Source organism: Ursus arctos, unplaced genomic scaffold (assembly GCF_023065955.2).
Source record: "Ursus arctos isolate Adak ecotype North America unplaced genomic scaffold, UrsArc2.0 scaffold_33, whole genome shotgun sequence".
Classification (NCBI taxonomy): domain Eukaryota; kingdom Metazoa; phylum Chordata; class Mammalia; order Carnivora; family Ursidae; genus Ursus; species Ursus arctos.
In genome coordinates, this window is record NW_026623019.1 from 21,838,648 (window position 1) to 21,860,816 (window position 22,169).

Here is a 22,169-nt window from a genome sequence, read left to right on the forward strand (position 1 = left end):
AAACCCATCTCTCCTTTCCTGACCCTTTTCAGACACTGCGCAACGAGGCCTTTCCTTTCAGAAGCCAGGAATAAAATACTCACTGATAAAACAAATTAGGCTCGGACAAGAGAAGCTGGAGACAGAGAACTCTGCAGGTCTCGAGGGTAGGGGAGAAAGCCAGGGGATGGCTGCTCTGCTGGCCGCCTAGGCAACCAGCCTTTGTGCCGTTACCTGCAAGATGCCCCAGGCTGCCAGGCGGCCATTTGGCCAAATTAATGGGAAATTAGGAAATCAGAGGCATAGGGTACAGAAAACAGAAGTCGGACCATCCTGCCACACAGCAATAGAAAGTAACTGGAGTGCTCTCGCTACTGGAATTTAACCATGTTAGTACAATTTAAATGTATAACCAGTTACCTTATTGAATGGTAATCAATATTTTGCAATAAACCCTCTGGCAACCATGACCTCAAGGAACCACAAAGGTGCGTGCTTAATAAAAAAGTACCAAATTTCCTCACTACAAGAATGATAATGATAAATGTGTAACTTGCTCAAAATGTTTGTCAACGATCACTGCAGAGGGGAGCCCAAGGACACATGACACCTGAATGGAATGTGGCGTAGTGGATGAAATGCTGGAACACAAAAAGGACATTAGGGGAAAACTGAGGAAATATTAATAAACTATGGACTTAAATTAATAATAATGTACCAATATCAGCTCACTGATTGTGACAAGAGTAAGGCACCAATACAAGATGTTAATCATGGGGAAAGTGAGTACACGTTAATAGGGGAACTCTGTATTATCTTCGCAATTTTTCTGTAAATCTAAAAATATTCTAAACAAAATAAGTTGTTTTTCTCTTTTTTAAAGTTTATCAACATTTACCCTCCACCATGGTGGACCAGAGTGATACCATTACCACATGAAAACCAGAAGACAACAAATCTCTTGAAAAGGCATCAGCATCTACCTCTTTTAGGAAAACTGTTTGGGGTCTACAATGTCACTCATGCAGCCGCAGAATGACAGCATGTAAAGTAGGACCTCTCCCTTCCATCAAAATATTGTGCTTCTGTACTGATTCTGTGCATTTTCACTTCCAAGATTCCTCGTACAAATACACATGGGAAAGTGACAGGTGCTCATGTGTCTCTGTCAGCCGAAAAAGAACTTTGCAGAGGTAAACGAGGCCAGCTTGATATCATTCTGATCGATGTTTCAAAAAGGAAATCCGTTAATTCCAATAATGGTTTCATTTTTTTTTTTCCCCATCCACTTCATGACAACAAAGTAAAGCTTTGGAAGTTCTGTTGATGGTAAGACTTCTGAACTTATTACAAACGTTACTGTGCATTTCATGAAATATAAAAGTAAAGCATTGTGGTTAAAAATTCTAATTTTCACTAAATCAAGCCATCTATGAAGTAGAAATACATGTGTTACTGGTGCGGGTGCATTTGATGGCATCCAGACAGGCTTTGATACTCTACCAACTTAAAGAGAAGCTATCGCTATCAGAATTTCAAATAGATTCACACATATCCTTACAGCATCTAAACATTTTTGTGGTGATTACTTTTTCTCTCTGTGGCTTTATCACATTCAGGTTTTGGAAACATTTGAACCTTCGAAGAACTACTTAGCAAATCATCCTCTGTTTGTTGTAAACCTGCGCCCTAAGTTGGTATTACTTTTGTTCAAAATCTGTTGGAAAACTTTTATCAAATTATTCAATGATGGGAGCTATAAAAACTTCGGCTTTTGAAGCTGTTAGCAGACTGGAATTAATTGAAAAATAAGCCTGAAAACGGGAAGGCACTGATGAACTAAACAGATGAAATGAGAGCTCAATGTTGCACAAATTCAATCCCCAAATTCTGTAATTATGATTTGGAATATCTCAACCTCCTATTTTTACTTGATTAAATTTATACTCTGTACCAAAATGAAATGAAATTGAAAAGGCCTACAATTTTGAAGCATCTCAGTATGGAAAAACGTTCACAAGAGTCATAAACAGAGACACACTCATCTCTGACAAGTCTTGTCTTGCAAAACTTAAGAAATCTGTCAAAGTGTTTGTCAAAGAAAGCACTTTGAAGGAAGGCAGAAAACATAGACCTTGTGACCATCAAGGGTGGAAATATTTACATAATGTCAGTATCCACACTTCTCAATACCAAAACTAAATAGAATTGAGAATATCCTCCATTTATCAGAATTTCTCTAAGCTTATTGCAGAATTTTCTCTATGATTGTATGTCAGCACTTGGACAGAGAATGTTTTCTCCATTAAAAACATGGTGACCTGCAGAGAAGAGTCAATTGCTGATGTCAATAATTTCAAACTTAATAATCATAATCTTCTAAAGAACATTACAAGCAATTTCATGGGGCAAAAAAAGCATAAAAGACCACAATGAAAAAAAGACATATTCTTTAGGAAAGTACTACAAGTACAGATAAGAAACTGATCAAAATACTTAAAAAGTAAATATTCCACTTACACAGTTTCTTTAATCTTCACATAAGTGGTAGAAAGATTTTCTTTGCCTTAATGTATATAAAATGTGTATATATTTTAGAAATACCTTTATTTTTAAAGTTTTGATAGAACTATGTCATAGGACCACACGTAAAATAAAAGCATAATTTGTCAGACAATAAAATAATATTCCAATAAAGTTGCATAATTTTAAGTATATTAGTTCCTCTCATTTTATTTGCAAGAAAGCTCTGGGTTGGAGTATCAATTTTATGCCCATTCTACTTCCTATCTCATTTCCTTCAACCTGCTCATATTCTAAGCACTCTTAGGTGCTCACTGTCCTCCAATAGTTTGCACAGTGCCCAACACATAATACATAAATTTTCAACAAAGGAGACGTTGTTCAGATCAAATACGTCATGGGAAACACCTTCATCCCCTCCTGGGTGAAGCGTATTTCGATACTTGTCTGTGATCAAAATCAAAACCTTTTGTATTTCCTCTCTAGAAACCAATTCTTGCACATCAGTCAAGGCTCTCCCAAAAGCTGCCTCCTCCATGGATCCTGCCCTGACTGTTCCAACAACAAGAAATCTTCCCCATCAGATCCCCTGCCGCACTGAATCTGAAGCTCTGTGGACTGAGTTTTCTGTGGATGCTTACCTTTCCAGTTACCCTGTCAGCCTCCACACCCCTTGCAGCACCAGAGATCTGACCAGACACAGATCCTGCATTAATGAATGAAAGAGGCCAGAGCCTGGGGAAGGAGGGACTCAGTGGGAGCTGAAGCGGCGAGGGTGGAGTTCTGTGCTGGATCTGAGGCTGGCCAAGGAAGGCTGTAGTGAGGAGGGAGCTGATGAACTTTGTTGGTCACAGGGTCAGGGACGAGACTAACTGTGGGAAATCTGACTGCCAAGCTGAGAAGGGCCAATCGCCTTCTGACACTGAGAAAGCAGGGCATTCCAAACACATCTGAGCTCTACAGGCAAGAGCGTACACTGTTGCTCTCAACACTGAGGTTGCTGAAATCAGAACTCCAGCTGAATGTCTAAACTAATGTTGTGAATCCTGAATATATTTCCTCAATAATAAACAAGGATGCATTTGTAACAGAGGAATATGTACGTTTAAGTTTCTAAACATTAAGATATACATGCAAGTCCTCAAACACAGATTAAATTGCATGATTTTACGTAGATCAACACAGATTTAAAATATTGCATTACGCAGATAACCCACCACCAGCCTCTATAAAAGATAAGGATTTGCCTGTCTTTTTAAAAAATCTCCATTCATTTGGAGTTTATCTTTGTGTATGGTGTGAGAGAGCGGTCAACTTTCATTCTTTTGCATGTAGCTGTCCAATTTTCCCAGCACCATTTATTGAAGAGACTGCCTTTTTTCCACTGGATGGTTTTTCCTGCTTTGTCAAAGATTAGCTGCCCAAAGAGCTGAGGGTCCATTTCTGGGTTCTCTATTCTGTTCCATTGGTCTATGTGTCTGTTTTTGTGCCAGTACCAACTCTGTAGTATAGCTTGAAATCCGGCAACATGATGCCCCCAGCTTTGTTTTTCCTTTTCAACAGTTCCTTGGCGATTCGGGGCCTTTTCTATTTCCACACAAATTTAAGGGCTGTTTGTTCCAGTTCTTTGAAAAATGTCATTGGTATTTTGATCAGGATGGCACTGAAAGTGTAGATTGCTCTGGGTAGCATAGACATTTTAACTATGTTTATTCTTCCGATCCATGAGCATGGAATATATTTCCATCGTTTTGTGTCTTCTTCAATGTCTTTCAAGAGTGATTTGTAGTTTCTAGAATATAGATCCTTTACGTCTCTGGTTAAGTTAATTTCGAGATAACGTATGATGTTTGGTGCTATTGTAAATGGGATGGATTCCCTAATTTCTCTTTCTTCAGTGAAATAAGTCAAGCAGAGAAAGACAATTATCATATGGTTTCACTCATTTATGGAACATAAGAAATAGGAAGATCGGTAGGAGAAGAAAGGGAAGAATGAACGGGGGGTAAACAGAAGGGGGAATGAGCCATGAGAGACTATGGACTCTGGGAAACAAACTGAGGGCTTGGGGGGGGGGGGGCGGGAAGGGATAGGCCAGTGATGGGTATTAAGGAGGGCATGTATTGCATGGTGCACTGGGTGTTATGTGCAAGTAATGAATCATGGAACTTTATATCAAAAACTAGGGATGTACTGTATGGTGACTAACATAACATAATAAGAAATTATTGTAAAAAAAATCTCCAAAGTCTTCTTAATATCCTACAGAATCATGAGTACCGCTAAAGAGCACATTTTTCTCTCCTAAAATTAGCATATTCTGGGATATAAGTGCGATCTACCTGTGCACTCTGCAGCAAACATACTTCTTGAATTTGTATTTAATAGGTATTGAAAACCTACTACTAATTATTGATTGGTTGGCATTTAATGCTAAGTTATTATAGATATCATGGGAAGATAACTGTTTGGTGCCTAAGCTATAGTCACATTTTCTTCAACAGTTAAATCTTGGCCTTATGCTGGAGTATGGGTACTGTTGTAGATCGTAACAGCCTGCTCTGGCCTTCTTAAAAACCTCTCTTGAGGGTTACGAGAGTTTGCTCTGAAAGATCATCTAATTAAACGAGAAAGTTTTTTCTACAGCATCCTCAAACTATCTTAAATTAAAACTATTTGTACACACGGTGGTATTTGTTGAGTTACGGCACAAAAAGCATATCGAAGAATTTTTTAATCTACCTTTTTTAAAGAATCATTGATTTTTACCTATCTCCCTTCCTACCAGACCATCAAACATAAAGATAAATCAATAATGGCTTTCCAGTCTCTCTGTTTTACACAGCGATAGATCAAAAAAACCAAACTAAAGTCAAATTAGCTACAGAGATTTCCCTATAAATTTCTTGAATGCTTTAAAGTAAAATGTGGTTGACATCAATTAATTAGACATTGCAACAGTTAAGACCTTCTGAGAGACCCCTGGTCTCATTCAGTGGGGCCTGGGGCCTATTTTCCACAAGGCAGAAGCTTCCCGAGATACACTTCGCTGCTCATCAACTGTCCACTTCATTGCTTTCCCAGCGTCCGGCAGGAAAGTTTAATTACTTTTTCATTTGATTTTCTCAACAACCGAAGGGTGATTTTCTGGAATGTGATTAAAAAAAAAAAGAAGGTAGCCAGAAATCCTATTAAAATCTGACTTTTTCACCTTCTACCAGGATCAGTTGTCCTGAAAACTAATCCACTTTTGAGTTCCCAGAGCCGCAGCCCACTAAAAGAGCAAACAACCTTCAGATCTGCAAACACGATCTCCTGAAGGAATCTGACCTCAGCCCCTCAGGAGAACGGAGAAAAGAAAAACTGGTCTCTTAATTGAGTCATCAACTTAACTCTCCAGTTCATCAGATTAAAAAAAAAAAAAAAAAAAAAAGCAATTTCAGTATGCTGTGTATTTACATTTATCTCAGTTTATATTTTTCATCCCAAACCTTTACTCCTCCCTGGTTTGCAGTTCTGGTTCCCTGTGGCATGAGCTGCCCTCCATTCTCATCTGTGTGGAGAACATCCCCCCTGGGCAGTACAACTGGCCCAAAAGCCACCAAACAAAATGGAAATAAATGTTGAATGGTTGCTTTCAATCCAAGTCCTAAAGAAGGAGCTGTAACAGAGTTATTTTAATAATACATTTAAGTGGACAGGAATAACCCCCAAAATATCTGTTTACCTCCATGAACAGTTTTTGTAGCATTTCCCCGAGACTCAGAGAAAAAGAGCATTACAAATAATTTCAGCTGGGGGCCCACAACACAGGTGCAAGCCCACACATTGCCAGACTCCCATGGGTTCATCCAAGCATAAGCTCACACCCACTCTTGGCTAGACACCTGCTTCTCACATGTATTCATAAAAATATAAATAACCGTACTTACCTAAGTGGCATAATTTCTATGAAGATAATTTAGAACTATCATGTCTACTTTGAGGAACTTTCAAAATGAACAGAGGGGAAAAGGAGCTAACATTGAAATGAAAATTATTAAGATGGCAAAAAATGATAGTAATTTCAAAATGGCAGCCAGCACTTCAGCCACCTAAAACTTGGGGATCTGGCACCAAGAAGAATCCAAAAGAAGGTTGAAAACCAAGAAAGAATGAAAAGAAGCCCTGCTCAGTACATGAATAACCTACATTCAAACAGGGGTTTGGATAATTCTAATATATGTGATCACGTGCTTTCTGAACCTTCAGCAGACGAAGGTACCCAGGAAGGAAGGAAGAACTGACAATAATGAAGTGTAACCTGTGTAAGCTGAATGACCATCCCCACAAATCCTGGGGATATCGCTGTGCTAAGCCCAGGATGAAAGCTTCACGATGATGATCCTGAGTTAGCAAGGATATCTTAAATTATTTTGAAGTTATTAAAAGCAATGCATTGTATGTGTCCATACAATTACCAAAAGACATGTGACAGACTGCTCATTACAGCGGTAATAACCACAAAGCAGAAATTTCCCAAATGACCATTAGTTGTAAAATGGATCAATTGTTGTATCTTCACACAGAGGGATACCCTACAGCAATGGAAATGACAGATGTACAAGTCCAAGACACGAGGGAAATACACCATTGGAGTCCCTGTATGTAAGTTAAAAAAAAAAAAAAAACAGGCAAAGGATAATGACTAACCTGGGGGCGAGGGCAACCGGGATTGGAAGGGAGTACTGAGGGCTTCTGCAAATGTGGTAATATGTTCTGTTTCTTGATCTGGATGCCAATCACGGGAGTGTTCCATCTGGGAAGATTCGGCAAGTTGTGTACCCTTAAGCTCTGCACACTGCGCTGTATGCATATCTGTGTCTGAAGAATGCATTCACAAAATACACCATACCCTCGGTGAGGCCTCAATTACTTATCTTCATGGTAAGTTCAGTCATGAACGCTTCAAAATTCATATTCCAGACAACCAGAGGCAACCCAAGGCAGAATTCTGGAGTGCGTGAAGTTCACCTTTTCTATCTTCTACCTCTTCAACATGCTCTTTCTGGGTCTTTTCTATCTTTTTATAAGCAACTCCCACCGCAGTGTGGCCACATCCCATACCCTCATTTCTCATTTCCCTGGCAGACTTAAATACAAGCACAAATCACCCAGGGACCTTGTTAAAATGCAGGTCCTTCTGCAGGTGTATGCTGGGGCTTAGAAGTCTGCAGCTCTGGAACCACTGCCGGGTGCTGCCAATGCTGCCGGTCTGAGGCCCTTGAGTAGCAATGCCTGAGATAAGCTGGGATTTAAAAGCAGTGTAGGCTGAGTTCCTAGTAACTGAAAAATGCCTCCTCCTGGGGATATAAGCATGGAACTATGGCTTTCTTATGGCTGAATTTTAAGACCCATAAGTGGTGGAACATGTCTGGGCTTCCTTATGTCTCTCAAATTGCATCCTTGTTAGCAACTACCAACTCAGGGACCAAAACTAGTAGTTGGAGACGGCAGAATAAGCACGTGTCCCTACTCTAAGGAATTTCCTATTGCTTCTCATTAAAACTTCAGCCTTTGGACTTCTTGGCATAATGTCTTTCCCACAGTATTTTCAGGAGGGAGGGTGAGAAAGGGGGAGAAGAAGGACAAAGAAAAAAGAAGTGAGCAAGCAAGCAGATGGTTTGCCCGGACAAGGGCAGCAGTGTGGAATGCTGGCATGGCTTGCCAGAGGGCTAAGGCTGCTTCAATACAAAATGCCTCTTCTGTCAGCTGCTCAGTTCAGACTTGGAGATACTGTGATAAAGAGTGGGACTGCACGGTAAGGATGGAGGGCTAGAGACGAACTTGAAAAATCAGCCCATTTGGGAGCGCACCTAGTTGATTAAAGGTCTGATTCTTGGTTTCAGCTCAGGTCATGATCTCTGGGTCTCGTGATTGAGCCCTGCATCAGGCTCTCTGCTCGGTGGAGAGTCTGCTTCTCTCCCTCTCTCTCTGTCCTTGCCCCCGCTGATGCTCTCTCTCTCAAATGAATGAATAAATATTTTAAAAAAGAAAGAAGAGAAAATAAGTCCATTTCTCTGAGAGGGTGCATCTCAGAGCCATAAATACATGTACGGTAAGCCTTTTCTTGGCCAATAGAACATGATAGTAACATTAAAGTCACCACAGAAATTTGGTATGTTGTTTTAGAGTGTTTAGGCATTTGGAAGGGGTATAGGAGGAACCTAACATATGTACAGGGATCTTTCTAGATTCAAATAAATATCCGAAAGTTTTCTGGTACATATTTTACAACCTAGAAGCATTTTAAAAATGCCCTCTGATCTTATCAAAACTGATTCCCAAGACACAGGGAATCTCAAAAACTGAGAATATCTGAAAAAGTTTCTCACTGGCTGTGGTTCATGTTATGTGTCAACTTGGTGAGGCTACTGTACTCAAATACTTGGTCATACATGTCTAGATAATTGCTGTGAAGGTATTTTGTACATGAGACTAGCATTTAAATCAGTAGACTCTGAGTAAAGCACATTACCCTCCATAATGTGGGCACACCTCATCCCATTAACTGAAGACAGTAAGACAAAGACTGACCTCTGCCAGGGAATAAGGCATTCTTCCAGCAGACTGCCTTCACACTCCAGCTGCCACACTCACTCTTCCCTGGGTCTCCAGCCTCCTGGTCTACCCGCCTGCAGAGCTGGGACTCGCCCGCCTCCACAATCAATGAGCCAATTCTTTAAAATAAATTTTTTTCTCTCTCTGACACACACACGCACACACTTTATTGTTTCTGTTTCTCTAGGGAACCCTAAATAATACGGTGGTTTAAAGCATTGCACTGTGGGGCTAAAAACACACCAAAAAATGTACCAGCTTCACAGCACATACAAGCTAGCACTGCCTAAAAGAGTTAAATAAGATTATTCAACTTATTCAGTTGAATAAGTTGAATTCAATAAGAACCTAATTATTTTTCAGTTGCTGAATAAGAACTTTAAGTGTCATTTGATGCAGTAAGGTCACTTTTTAAGGGTCACTTTAAAAATATCGTAATATTTTAATTGTTGCCAGGGCTCATGAGGATTGTAACAACCCGTCTGAAAGATCTGCAGACCTTCGCAGACCAACAGATTTTTGTTGGCCTGGAGACAGCTTATTCACTGTAATCTATCAGCAGCAAGGTGATGCATTATCCCTTTAGACCAGTACGAAGCCTCCAAAGCTGTCCACACGGAACCAATCTCACTCTCAGTCACAGCTTTGTACCTTGCTCTAGCCCCTCACGAATCTGTACTCAAGACCAGGACTGCTCTGCCACAATTGTGTTCCCATAGCATTAATGAGCTCGTTTCCTAGGTCAATAAGTGAGCGGTGCCAAAGTAGAGGTTGTATTTCCCAGCATATTAATGCTTTGCCTCCCCTGAGCCCCCCAAGTAACAGCCACCAAATGCAAGTCCCTTCCCAAAGCTGAAGCAGCAAGCTGCAGGTGAACACAGTGCAGGACACAATGCCCACCTGGCCCGGGCCTTCCTCTTGACACAGACTGTCCATGTGCTTTGTCTTGGTTCTTTCAGAGCTTTATGCATTTTGTCCTTGGCCCTATGACTCAGGAGCCACAACCTATATACCTCCCTCCATCAACCTTCCTTCGTCTTCAAAAAAATAAACTACAAAATCCTATATTTTCATTTTTTTTAAAGATTTTGTTTATTTATTTGACAGAGAGACAGCCAGAGAGAGAGGGAACACAAGCAGGGTGAGTGGGAGAGAAAGAAGCAGCCTCCCAGCAGACGAGCCTGATGTGGGGCTCGATCTCAGGACTCTGAGATCACACCCTGAGCCAAAGGCAGACGATTAATGACTGAGCCACCCAGGCGCCCCAATATTTTCATTTTTTAAAACTATCTACAGGTATTCCTGGATGTTGTATTTCTGTGTCTATTAAGACTCTAACATGACTTTTTTTTTATTGTGCTGGTACCTTATTAGGATTGTTACTGTTTTTTTTAGTGTTCTGGTTACAAAGGTGCACAATACTGAGTGGTCGGCCTCATTCTTTTTTTTTTCCTATGTCCTGTGTGTTTGCAGAATATTACGTTTTTCTGGAATGCATACACCGCGTTAGAGCAGGAATGCCTGCACTGTAATTCATTCGTTAACATCCCCAAGCGAACCCTATCTGCCAGACTGAAGTACATGCTATGCCATGTACTCCCGAGGAGGAAGAGAAAAAATATTTTGCATCACAAACACTAACACTGGTTTACAGCGTTTCTGTCAGAAAACATGACATACGAACGTCCTCAAACATGGATTTCCTGAGCCAATGTCGGGTGACTCTTCTGGAATTCTTCCACCCCAGCCCAGAGCAGACTGTGACTCTGTTCTATGGAGGCAAGAATTACAAAGTGACTGTGTCACATCGAGGGACGTAACGGAGCAGCCGCCACGCCCAGTAGGTGGGCAACAAGCCAGCAATTTACCGCGGGCAGCAGGTGACACTTTCACCACTGCACTCGGGCTTCTGAATGAATAACTGACTTGCACTTTTTTGCTTTATATCCAGACATTTAAAATATATTCTTGGTCAAAGTTACCACTATAACAAAATGGCCACGTGAACGGGCCCCCATAATTTTATAATTGTAAATAATCACAATGGGGGTTTGTGGCAGAACATTCTCATAAAATGTCCCAAAACTAAGTTTTAAAAAATTGAAATTGAAGGGAGTGGTTGCCCTGGTGTGTGTGTGGCGGGAGGGTGCTCTTAAAATGTGTCATTATCTCGGGGCACCTGGGTGGCTCAGTCGGTTAAGAGTCTGCCTTCAGCTCAGGGTCCTGGGATCAAGTCCCAAGTCGGACTCTCTGCCTAGTGGGGAGCCTGCTTCACCCTCTCCCTTTGGTCCTCCCTCCTGCTCGTGCTCTTTCTCTTTCTCATATAAATAAAATCTTTTAACTAAATGAATGAATGAATGAATGTGTCATTATCTCAAGTGTTTCTGCTTGCTCACCCAGAAACAGCAGTAAAGAGTACATTAAAGGGGCAAAGTTTGACAGAACCTGTATTTGGGACTGCTCAAAAACAAAAGACAAAAACAAACAAAAACTAAGACACAGAGCTTTGGTACCTTCTCAAATTTCTCATCTCTGTAAAAAAAATTCATATTTCTTTGTTTTTTTCTTGTGGTGAGAAACATACATGACATCTACTTTCTTAACAAAAATTTAAGCAAACAGGACAGTATTGCTGACACATTATTGTAAAGCAAATCTCCAGAATTTTTTCATCTTGAATGACAGATGCATACCCATCAAACAGCAACTCCTCATTTTCCCCTCCCCTTGCCCCTATGACCACCATTCTACTTCCTCCTTCCAAGAGTTTGACTTCCAAGAGGATACTTCATACAAGTGGAATCATGCAGTATTTGTCCTTCTATGACCAGCTTATTTCGCTTAGTGTAATTCCTCAAGGTTCATCCATGGTGTTGCCTATTGTGGGAATTCCTTATTTTTTAAAGCTGAATGATATTCCATTGTATGTATATACCTTTTCTTCATCCAATCATCTTTCGATGGGCACTTAGATTGCTTCCACATCTTGGCTATGGTGAATAATGCTACAATGACCATGGGAATGCAGATATCTCTTCAAGATTCTGATTTCAATCAATTCTCTTGGATACATACCCAGAAGTGGGTCTACTGAATCATGGGGTAGTTCTATTTCTAACTTTTTGAGAAAATTCCGTAGTGTTTTCCACAGTGGCTGCACCATTTTATGTTCCCACCAACAGTGTACCAGGGTTCCATTTCTCCATGCTCACTAGGATGTGTTACTTTCTGGGGTTTTTTGATACAGGTATGAAATGGTATCTCATTGTGGTTTTGATTTGCATTTCCCTGATGACTAGTGATATTGAGCATCTTTTCATCCCCATGAAAAATGTTTTGCCTGAAGAACAAAGTATTCCAACGATGAAAGAAAATACCACTGCTGTACCTCTTGTAACTACATTCTTCTATTTATAATCAGAAGTCACTCCAATCAGATTGATTTTGTTACAAGTCTTAAAAAGTATGACATCCTTAAAAACTATGACATGTCTTTTTTTTCTTTTTTTTTAAAGATTTTATTTATTTATTCGACAGAGAGAGACAGCCAGCGAGAGAGGGAACACAAGCAGGGGTAGTGGGAGAGGAAGAAGCAGGCTCATAGCGGAAGAGCCCGACGTGGGGCTCGATCCCACAACGCCGGGACCACGCCCTGAGCCGAAGGCAGACGCCCAATCGCTGTGCCACCCAGGCGCCCCAAAAACTATGACATGTCTTAAAAATTATTTCAGCTTCAAATAAAAGAGAAAGACAGACATCAGGGTAAAAGGGGTTCTGGACATCCCAGTGCATTCAGAAAACACCCCTCCTCCTCCAAGGAGGGCAGCATAACCCAGAGGTGGAAAATACTGTACAGCAACATCTGTTGAGCCTCAACGAGCTAACTCTGAAAAGTATAATAATATCCAAGAGCAAAAAAAAAAAAAAAAAGTGAGCAAAGAGAGACTATCTTTGGGTCAAAAAATACTATGTACAAACTTGCAAGCAGAAGTAGCAGCACAATTAAAGTCCTGAGTTAGGGTACCATGCAATCACATGCTCACATCAACATGGATCTTCAAAGCGAAACTATACCCGACACTGGAATTTACCAGGGCACGCTCACAGGTAGGAAACAAAGGATGCACACGGGAAATGGTATCTTTCCCACCTCCATGCTTTGACCTTCACAGAGGATGCAAATCAGCAATTTCCACTTAAAATCCGAAATTTTCACCATCTTTTGTAAGTTGGCATCACTGACAGCACTGGGCCTTACAACCATCATGATAGTAACTCCATCCTCCCAGGTAAAGCCGAGGCTGGTACTGGGCTCAGACTCGCCTCCACCAGGTCAATGTTACCCACCTGGCCCCAGAGCCTTTGACTTCGTGAGCCCCCCTCCATTACGTCAGTCACACTCCACAGGATGGTAAGAGAAGGGAACCTGGAGGTTATCTGACAGGTGCCCGGAGTCTCTCCCTGGAACAGTTACAGCACCACAGGAGCTGGAAGGACACGATTTCTGCATCGAAGACAGGAGGAAACTCTCTGACTTTAGTTCATCTGCTTGGATTCTGACCACCGGTAAGAGCTGGACCCAGACTATCCATCCACCCATGATTCTTCCCACTTTATACCCTCACTGACGCTGTCACCTCTGGATAGAGACAAACTGGCCAAGAAACTTTGATTTCTGACAGGGTTCTGTTTTAAAACACCTGGTGCCTAGTGCAGTCCTGGGGAACATGTGCATATGAAAACGTATTATTTGAAGGAAAGAAGCAAGGAAGGAGGGAGGGAGGAAGGACTGACAGATAATAAAAAAAGGCAAGAAGAGTTTCTTCTGTGGGTAAATGAAAAGACTGGGAGCAATTTACGATGAACTTCTTCCACAGAATTACACCCTCAAGTGGCAGACAAGATTGATAAGCAAAGAAAAATACACTAACGTTGCCAATCCTATACTGTCCTTGAGAATTTCACATTCTTTTAGAACATTCTATCTCACGCTTGATTAACATGCAGACCTTACTTAAAAATGTCTCCTCTGGGTGCCAGAGTTGACGTAAACATTGTTTATGCCATGTTGCTTAACTACAAACAAACATAAACCAGATAAAAACTTCCTATAGCGCCAAAACATTTAGAAGGCCAACATACATTTACAGAATCGATGAGATCAGAACTAGCAACATTCATCTACTCTGAAGCGAAATCGCCATCGCCAACGTCACTACGGTAGTACAGCTTCAAGTGGCTCTTCTGAGCACAATGACATGACAAGAGCCCCACCGTCCCGTCACTTTCTACCGAGACCACAGACCACTCAACACGCTGCCTTGTCAGCCACTGTCCTGCCTTCCTCATCGGCCCGTGACAACGAATGCAGGATGCTGCACAATCTTTACCACAGAGGCAGGCTTTGAAACGGTGCGGCCAAATCTGTGAGTCATCAGGTGATTCCAAATGTGCGCAAATTAGTTTCTATTATATTTCCTCGAAACGAAAACAAAAATGTTCAGTATTCTAAGATTCCCAAGTATACGTGTAAAGACCCCAAAAGGTCTGTGGCCCCTGATTTGAGAAACACTCTTGACATGAAATGTCCATAGCCTGGGGTATACACCAGGAGGTAGTTTTTCACTGATTATACTGCAATTCCAGGTCCTTCAGGTGTCAGAACCTCCTACATACTTAAGAAAGTGAGACAATGCGCTCCTTGGAGGTCAGGGTCAAGTCTATAAAGTCTCTCTAGTGCCTAGGACACTGGAAGGCCCACTGAGTGAATGACAGAAAGAATTAAAGAAACATGTTTGAGCTTCTGCATCTATAGATCTTTTTATAAGACATACAGACTAAGTCCTTAAGGATTAAAATTCACTATTCTCCTTTTATAACTGCTCTGACAAAAGTGATTATGATTTGGGAAGTTCCAAACATTTACAAGTTGAAGCAATGGAATCCTTTTTTGAGGAACTAATTATAAAGAAATCATGTGTCATACCTATATTCCTCCACAACAACTTCCCTGTGGAAAACAGTGTTTGCTTTCCATTTTACAACCTGATTTAAGACGAATATCGTTAGATAAAAGTAGCCTAAATACCCACAATAAGGAATCTCTCCCCATTTCTTCCTTCCAACAACATACTGCAATGGGGAGCTACTTTAGTGTTAACAAGTCACGCACAAAGCAAGAGTGTATGCTGTATACACCATTTTAGGAGGAAAAAACCCAGGCATTTGAATCTCTTCATCACCTACAGGGTCTCATTTCTGCCATCAGCCTCCAAGCCTCCATTCAAGGCAGATCAGCGTTATGCAGCTACTTCTATTTTCAAATGAAGTAAGATTATGTAGCCCAGGCAGAAATGAAGAAATGGGCAAAAATTTCTCCATGCTCAATGTGACAGGAGTAGTATGACCTTGAATTTGAACAGTGATTTGGGAGAGGAGTCTATCAAAACTTCAGGTTAAAAGATTAGCTAAGAGGGGCGCCTGGGTGGCACAGCGGTTGAGCGTCTGCCTTCGGCTCAGGGCGTGATCCCGGCGTTACGGGATCGAGTCCCACATCAGGCTCTTCCGCTATGAGCCTGCTTCTTCCTCTCCCACTCCCCCTGCTTGTGTTCCCTCTCTCGCTGGCTGTCTCTCTCTGTCGAATAAATAAATAAAATCTTTAAAAAAAAAAAAAAGATTAGCTAAGAGAACAGTCTATGGTACTGGAGGGTAGTCTTCCCCAAGGACACCCCATTTTGAGCCTTTTTCTTTGTGTCCACACCATAAGGGCAGGATAAATCATCTCTTATCAAAACCTGAGAACAAAGCACTGAACAATCAGTGAGATTTCAGTCTGAGCAGGGCCACTAACCATCTGGCCAGACAGATAAACCTCCAAGGACGGGACAGCGAGAACATGTTTCTGGGGCCAGGAGGCCAAAATTGAAATCATTACCTTGAGATAAAATTCAAATATCAAAACCAGGAGGGACCACCAGCAAGTAGAGCCCATAAAAGCCAAGCCGTGCACAGACTCCTACAGAGCCCAGGAGCAGGGCTCAAAAAGTTCAAGGCAGAGCTGTGGTCTTCTCAACAGACAGGTTTCTCCCATTCAGCAGCAGGGCAATGACACACAGAATTATAGGAGAGGATATACTAGGGAGGGGAAAAGGAAAAGCAACAGACCAACAACAGTTAGAAAATATATACCTATAAAGATCCCACTTCTGAACCGAGAAAAAGCAGAGAAATCTGGAAAGACTGTGGCCAGAACACTGATAGATCCCAAAGCCAGGGCCAGAGGTAAATACCACACTCGGGCAAAAACACCCTTAATCCTCTTCCAGGACTGGGGTCCAACCCACTGGCACGCCTCAAGGCTAGACAAGTCTTTACCTACTTGGATGAACACCAAATAATATTTCTGGCCACATGAGTGAAAAACATATCTTCAAATACTACAAACACCATCCAAAGCACCAAGAAGTTCACATTCTGAGGATACTCAAGAGCTAAAATCAAGTAGAGCAGAGCTGATTTGTCCCTCCCACCTCAAGATAGCTTTCCATGAACTCATTCAGTGGAAAGAGAGGGGAAACTGAGGCACTATCCAATCTGTCCATCTGTGTGTTGATCTCTATCTTTCCCCTCCTCTCCCGCTCCATGTCTCCAGCCCTTCCTCTGAGTTTATGTTTCTCTGCCTACATCTATCCTCTGCTTTCCCATCTTGTGAAGCACATCATGGAAGAGAAGGGGGCTTGTGAAGCAACTGTGTTATTAGGAAAGAAAGAATCAGACTGGAAAGGGCTAACGTGGAAACCAAGAAGGGGAAAAGTAAAAGAACCAGTGTGGAAACTATCCCTCTGCCTACTTGTAACTACATGTTTTAAAAAATGTCCTGCTTAAGTGGGATTGGTGCTCAGCCATTGATCTTTTTCCCTTGATTTTCATAATCATCACTACAGTTATGTGGATATGCTGAAGTACACTGTTTTTGACAAACCATATGCAGCTCATAAGTGGGTAGTTTTGGTTCTTCTCAATTAAATTTATTGTTTCTAGATGATCAAAATAAAAGCCTCCCCTTCAACAGTGTGTGTGTAGGAAGATCAGAAACCATGAGAAACAGCTGACCATGCGGGACCGATTTGGGTGTCTGAACAACAGCGGCAGCCCAGCCCAGCCTGGCAGGTCACCAATCACAATCATGCCTGTTACATTACAAGCACCCTCCTGGGTCTGTCCCTGATCTGGCCATTGTGGCAGAACCTGTGCCCACGCACAAATCCACTGTTGTGCTCATGCCAGCTGGAGCTCACGTTTCTGTTTGTGAAAACATGCAGTTCTAAGTTGATTTATCAAGTGGTATCAATTCACAAATAACACAATCAGAACCAACACAGTTGAGAAAACTCTCAAAAGCTTCAGGTCCTCCTAGAGGAGAGAGTTCTACTGTCCCACTATCCCTTGGTCAAATGCTCACACACACACACACACACACACACACAAACACACAGACATCCTATTTCCCTCTCTCCTTGCCAATCTTAGAACACCACGACCAGCTCACACAAGAACGTAAAAAGAGAGAGAGAGAGAGAGAATCAACAAAAAGAATGGAGAAGATGCTTATAACATGAACTGCATTCTCAGTATATGAATCAAGGAATCAAAGAACACCAGTTTATTCTGTTCATTTTGCAAACATTTACGGAGCGCATTTATTAAGTACCTACTAGGTACAAAACTCCCTTTCATAACCCCCAGCACAAGAAATTGGCCAGACTAGGTTATTACAAGTCTGTTCTCTATCTCTCACCAAACATTTTCTCCCCACTTCATGGAATGTTCTTGGCCCTGTACAATCTTCCTTCCTGAATTCTCTTCTATAACCACATCACCTTGGCCATTCTGGTTTCACCTGTTGGCTGACCGAATTCCAGTTCACTAGGAAGTGGTGATGGCCATCCTGCCCCATAGACGATTTACACCTGCCCAGCTCAGGTTAATAGGTCACTTGACTACTGGGGACATTCCCCTTTAGGGGAAGGAGTCTTTCAATTGTCCATGAAAAAACCAACTTCAGAGTGAGTTGACACACATCTCAGAGACCATTTTCATCCTTTTAGAGTGCAACAGTATTTCTTCTCTAAGATCACAGTATTGATGACTGGGGAGTTTAAACCCAAACTTGTTTAATATTTTTAAACCAGGAGCTTGAATGGTCTTGTAAATGGAAATTCTGTCAACACTGCCACACTTTGCCTTATAGGGGCCAAACATACTTATATCTGATACCTGATCTCAAACTGGACATGAAAACCTGCTGGATAAGAATGGGACAAGAAGCCACAAGGGGTAAGATGGTGTGCCAGATGAGAAACAAAGCCACTAGATGAAATGGCACACCTTCCTAGAGAAACAATTTTTCCACTGGAGGAAAGTATAACATTTTATATTAAAATAAGTCCCAATATATCATGGAGTAAACTGAACAAATACATGCCCTGTTTTTAAAATAAAAACTCAAGATTTCAAAGACAGCTACTGGTTGCAGTTGTCTGTTGGGCTATATATGGAATTTCTTGCAAATAACCCTCTTTTGCCTTTAAATGTTCTTTGATGAAATTCTTGAGAAGTGCTTCACCCACACTATAAACTTCTTGAGGGCATGAACTACATCTCATCCTTCTCTTTGTCCCCAGGGGCCTAGGGCAGGACCTATGACAGTGTCTGGCACAAAATCACTCAATAATGTCTGCAGAATTAATTTGGCTGAAATAATGCCAATGGCATTATCAATAACAAAAGATTTCTACTACATTTGGATGAGAGGATGGGAAGGTGAACAGCTGTATAAGGAAGTGGAATAGAAGCCAACGAATTTACCAAAAACAGTTATTGGCTGCCATGGTAACAATCAGATGAAGCAACTCAGTTTAGTTCTTTTCCACTTGAACAAGCACAGGAAGGCAAATATTGTACTTGTTAATCTCCAATCACAAGGGGGTGCGGCTTAAAACACAAGTCTACCAGGTGACATTGGTGCCCATTAAACTTAATAACCTTTGAAGAGTTTGGAAAGGCATCATGATAATAACAATATCACCACTAATATTAAATCCTGGTTTCTATACTGATACTAAGAAGACCATCCTAATCATTTCAAGGTTAAGTGTCAAATATTTGTTGCTGAGACTTGACAGATCTGTGTGTGGGTATGTGTGTAAAACACAGCATGGGTTCACCTTTCCTGATTCTTAAATTGTTACCTTTTGTAACTAGCTGGACCCAAACCAGATAAAAGATAATTCCAAGAGTATAGTTTATAGCAATGCTTACATTTTTCTACTTCCCTGGTGGAGACGTTGGATTTTAACTCGTTTGTAAATAATAGAAAAGATGGGTATCACACCCACTTTCTCTACACCATCCGTCTCATACTTGGCAATGAGTCACTCTCCAATGCCTTGCTCTCCAAACTGGAGGGAGGAGCTGGGCGGAGGAGGAAGTGGGACTCCCAGGCCTGCAGGTCCAAGCTGTGAATGGGTGAGCAAGACCACTGACCGTCCCAGGGCTATTTGCTTTTCTGAGTCTTATGTCTAAGATATGCGTGCTGCCAGCCAAAATGATACCTTTCAGTTCTCAATAAGGACAGCCAGAGCTCCATAAGCTTTCAACCATAATCCAAACAGAAATACATTTTATAGCATTAACATGTTTGTAGTGTCTGAGGAGAAGTGAAAATAACAGTTCAAGACATACCATGACAGTAAGTCGAGGACAAATGCATATCACTCTTGAATAAAAACTGAGTATCTTTCTCTCCATGCCCTGCCCCTACAAGCATTCCCTTTCCCCCTGAGAATTAAGTTAGCAACTTGATACTATTTCTGTCCAAGACATAGAGAATTTACTGTATAATTTTATCATTTTATTCCATTGCATAAAAAGCAAGATTTTCAGTTCAACAACACATGGGATCAAATCCCTGCTCTTTCATTAACCAGTGAAGCTCCTTAATGTCTTACAGGACTTAATTTCTGGGTCTTAGTTTCTTCAACCATCAGAGATAAGAAAACCACTTCCCAGGGTTGTTGCAAAAATTAAACGAACGAACTCTGTAAAATACCTAGCACATCAATGAATATGTAAGTCCAGCAATATAAATGCCCAACATGTTTCGGCGTCTGTGTTGTTGTAGGAAAATAACAAATACAAGAACTACTACATATAAAGGACACGAGTTTTGACCGTGTCGCAGCTCCGGGTCGCCACTCCCGGGTGCAGCCAGAAGGCCTTGGCAGAAGGTGCGATGAGATGTGGGGAGCGCTCCTAAACTCTGGTCTGGGCACAAACTCTGGACGCTGCGGATTTCACTGTGTGGCCCTCAGAAATGAGCAAGTGAAACTTTCTCCCCAAACCCTGACTCCGAACGCACTCCCTTTCTTCAACTCTAGGGGATCTCGTCTTGGAAAAATTAGAGTCCGTGGATGGAGAAAAGCAACTCACAAGGAGTAGGGGCTAGTGGGTCTGCCCACTCCGCGGGTTAAGGGCGAGATGCCAGCGCACCAGGAAGGGCAGGTAAGACCATCCTCACCTCCCGCCCTCCAACCCACACACGCACCTGGGGATGAATTTGGCCTCGTCTCCAAGTCGCGCCTGGAAGTCCTGCCAAGCCTGGCCGGAACTGGCCCGACCCCAGGGGGCTTCCAGCGCGTCCCCGTCGCCCTCGTCCTCTTCGCTGTCCTCGGGGTCGGGCCCCGCCTGGGCTGAGGCGGGCGCTGGTCCCCCTGAAGGCCAGCCTCGGCGCCGCCCCCCGCGGCGGAGCCCACGGAAGCCGCGCGCGAACTCCTGAAAGGTGATGGCGCCGTCGCGGTCAGCGTCTAGCCGCTGGAACACGGCCTCGGCGTCCGCCGGCCGCACGCGCAGCTCCGCGCACAGCGCGCCAAACTCCTCGCGCTCCAGGCGCCCCGAGCGGTTCGCGTCGCAGGCAGCGAAGACCGAGCGCAGGCGGGCCAGCTCCTCCCGGTCCCCGTCCGCCTCCATCCCGCCCGGCGAGAATAGCCCAGCCGGCTCCGGGGCGCGCGGCCCGCCGGGGCAGCGGCGACGGCGGGAAGTCCGGGGCCACCTGCTGCCGCCGGGAGCCGCGGTGAGTTGGCCTTGTCCGGCTGGTTTGGCCACTTGCAGGAATGACCCGGCGGGGCGGGGGCGGGGCACTCCGACGCTGGTCCCGCGCGCGGCCCCTACCGGCTCGGGAGCGGGACTCCGGGTACAGCGCAGCAGCGCCCGCCCGAGACTGAGCGCCCCGGGGGGCGGCCCTCACACTTTCCCGGCGGGCCCGGCTCCGCCCAGCCAGGTAGGAGGGGCGCGAGGCTCGGGTTCCCACGCCTCCGAAGTCCGTTGTCCCTTCTGTGCCAGGCTCCAGCCGACCGAGCCTGGGTTGGGGCCTCTTGAACTTGGGATACCCGGCCAGAACCGGGGCTTGCAGCGGTAACGTTGCCAGGCCCTTCGGAGTAAACACTGTTTGCTCAGGTAAAGCCAAGAGCCAGCAGGAGTGTGCAATGCTAACTGGACAAAAAGAGAGAAGGAAGATAGGGGTAGGATGCCAAATTGGTTAACATTATGCGTTTTTATTCTCTTGTAATTCCGGAACATTGGTAAATGTCTGCATATACGAGTTTTCTTGCAAACTAAACTACAGGATTTACCAGAAGACCCCATTTTGTGATTTTACTGGCTTTCCTTAAGCCATGTCCTTCCAACAGTAAGTTCCAACTGGTTAATACACGTTAGAAATCACATAGATGTACCAGATGCCCCCATCCAAATAATTTTTCCCAGTCCTTGTCTCTGCAACCTGAGAGAGAATTAATAACCAAAATCTTTTGGCAGGCAGCGACAGTTAAAGACTAGGGTAGCTTTTTTTTTTTTTTTTTTTTATAAATCTTAGGGGAATCATATATCCAAGTGCATGTTACCCTTTGATCTGAAACGCTTACTTCAGCAGTGCCATTGTGTCTTTAATACTGACTGCTTAATGGGTACAAGATCTTAAAAATTCAATCATTTTTATCTATTTTTTTTAA

At 42.8% G+C, this 22,169-nt stretch overlaps 1 protein-coding gene across 2 annotated transcripts in view; it reads right to left on the bottom strand.

The window, feature by feature from the left end:
• The window catches only part of RASEF (RAS and EF-hand domain containing), an 80,477-nt gene extending 59,120 nt beyond the window's left edge, over window positions 1-21,357 (bottom strand). For both annotated transcript variants that reach the window (XM_057305632.1, XM_026518787.4), the window contains exon 1: window positions 20,708-21,357. In XM_057305632.1, coding sequence (XP_057161615.1) covers window positions 20,708-21,129 — 422 coding nt within the window. In that variant the 5' untranslated portion in view covers window positions 21,130-21,357. The remainder of the gene's footprint in view (window positions 1-20,707) is intronic.
• Window positions 21,358-22,169: the final 812 nt, after the last annotated feature.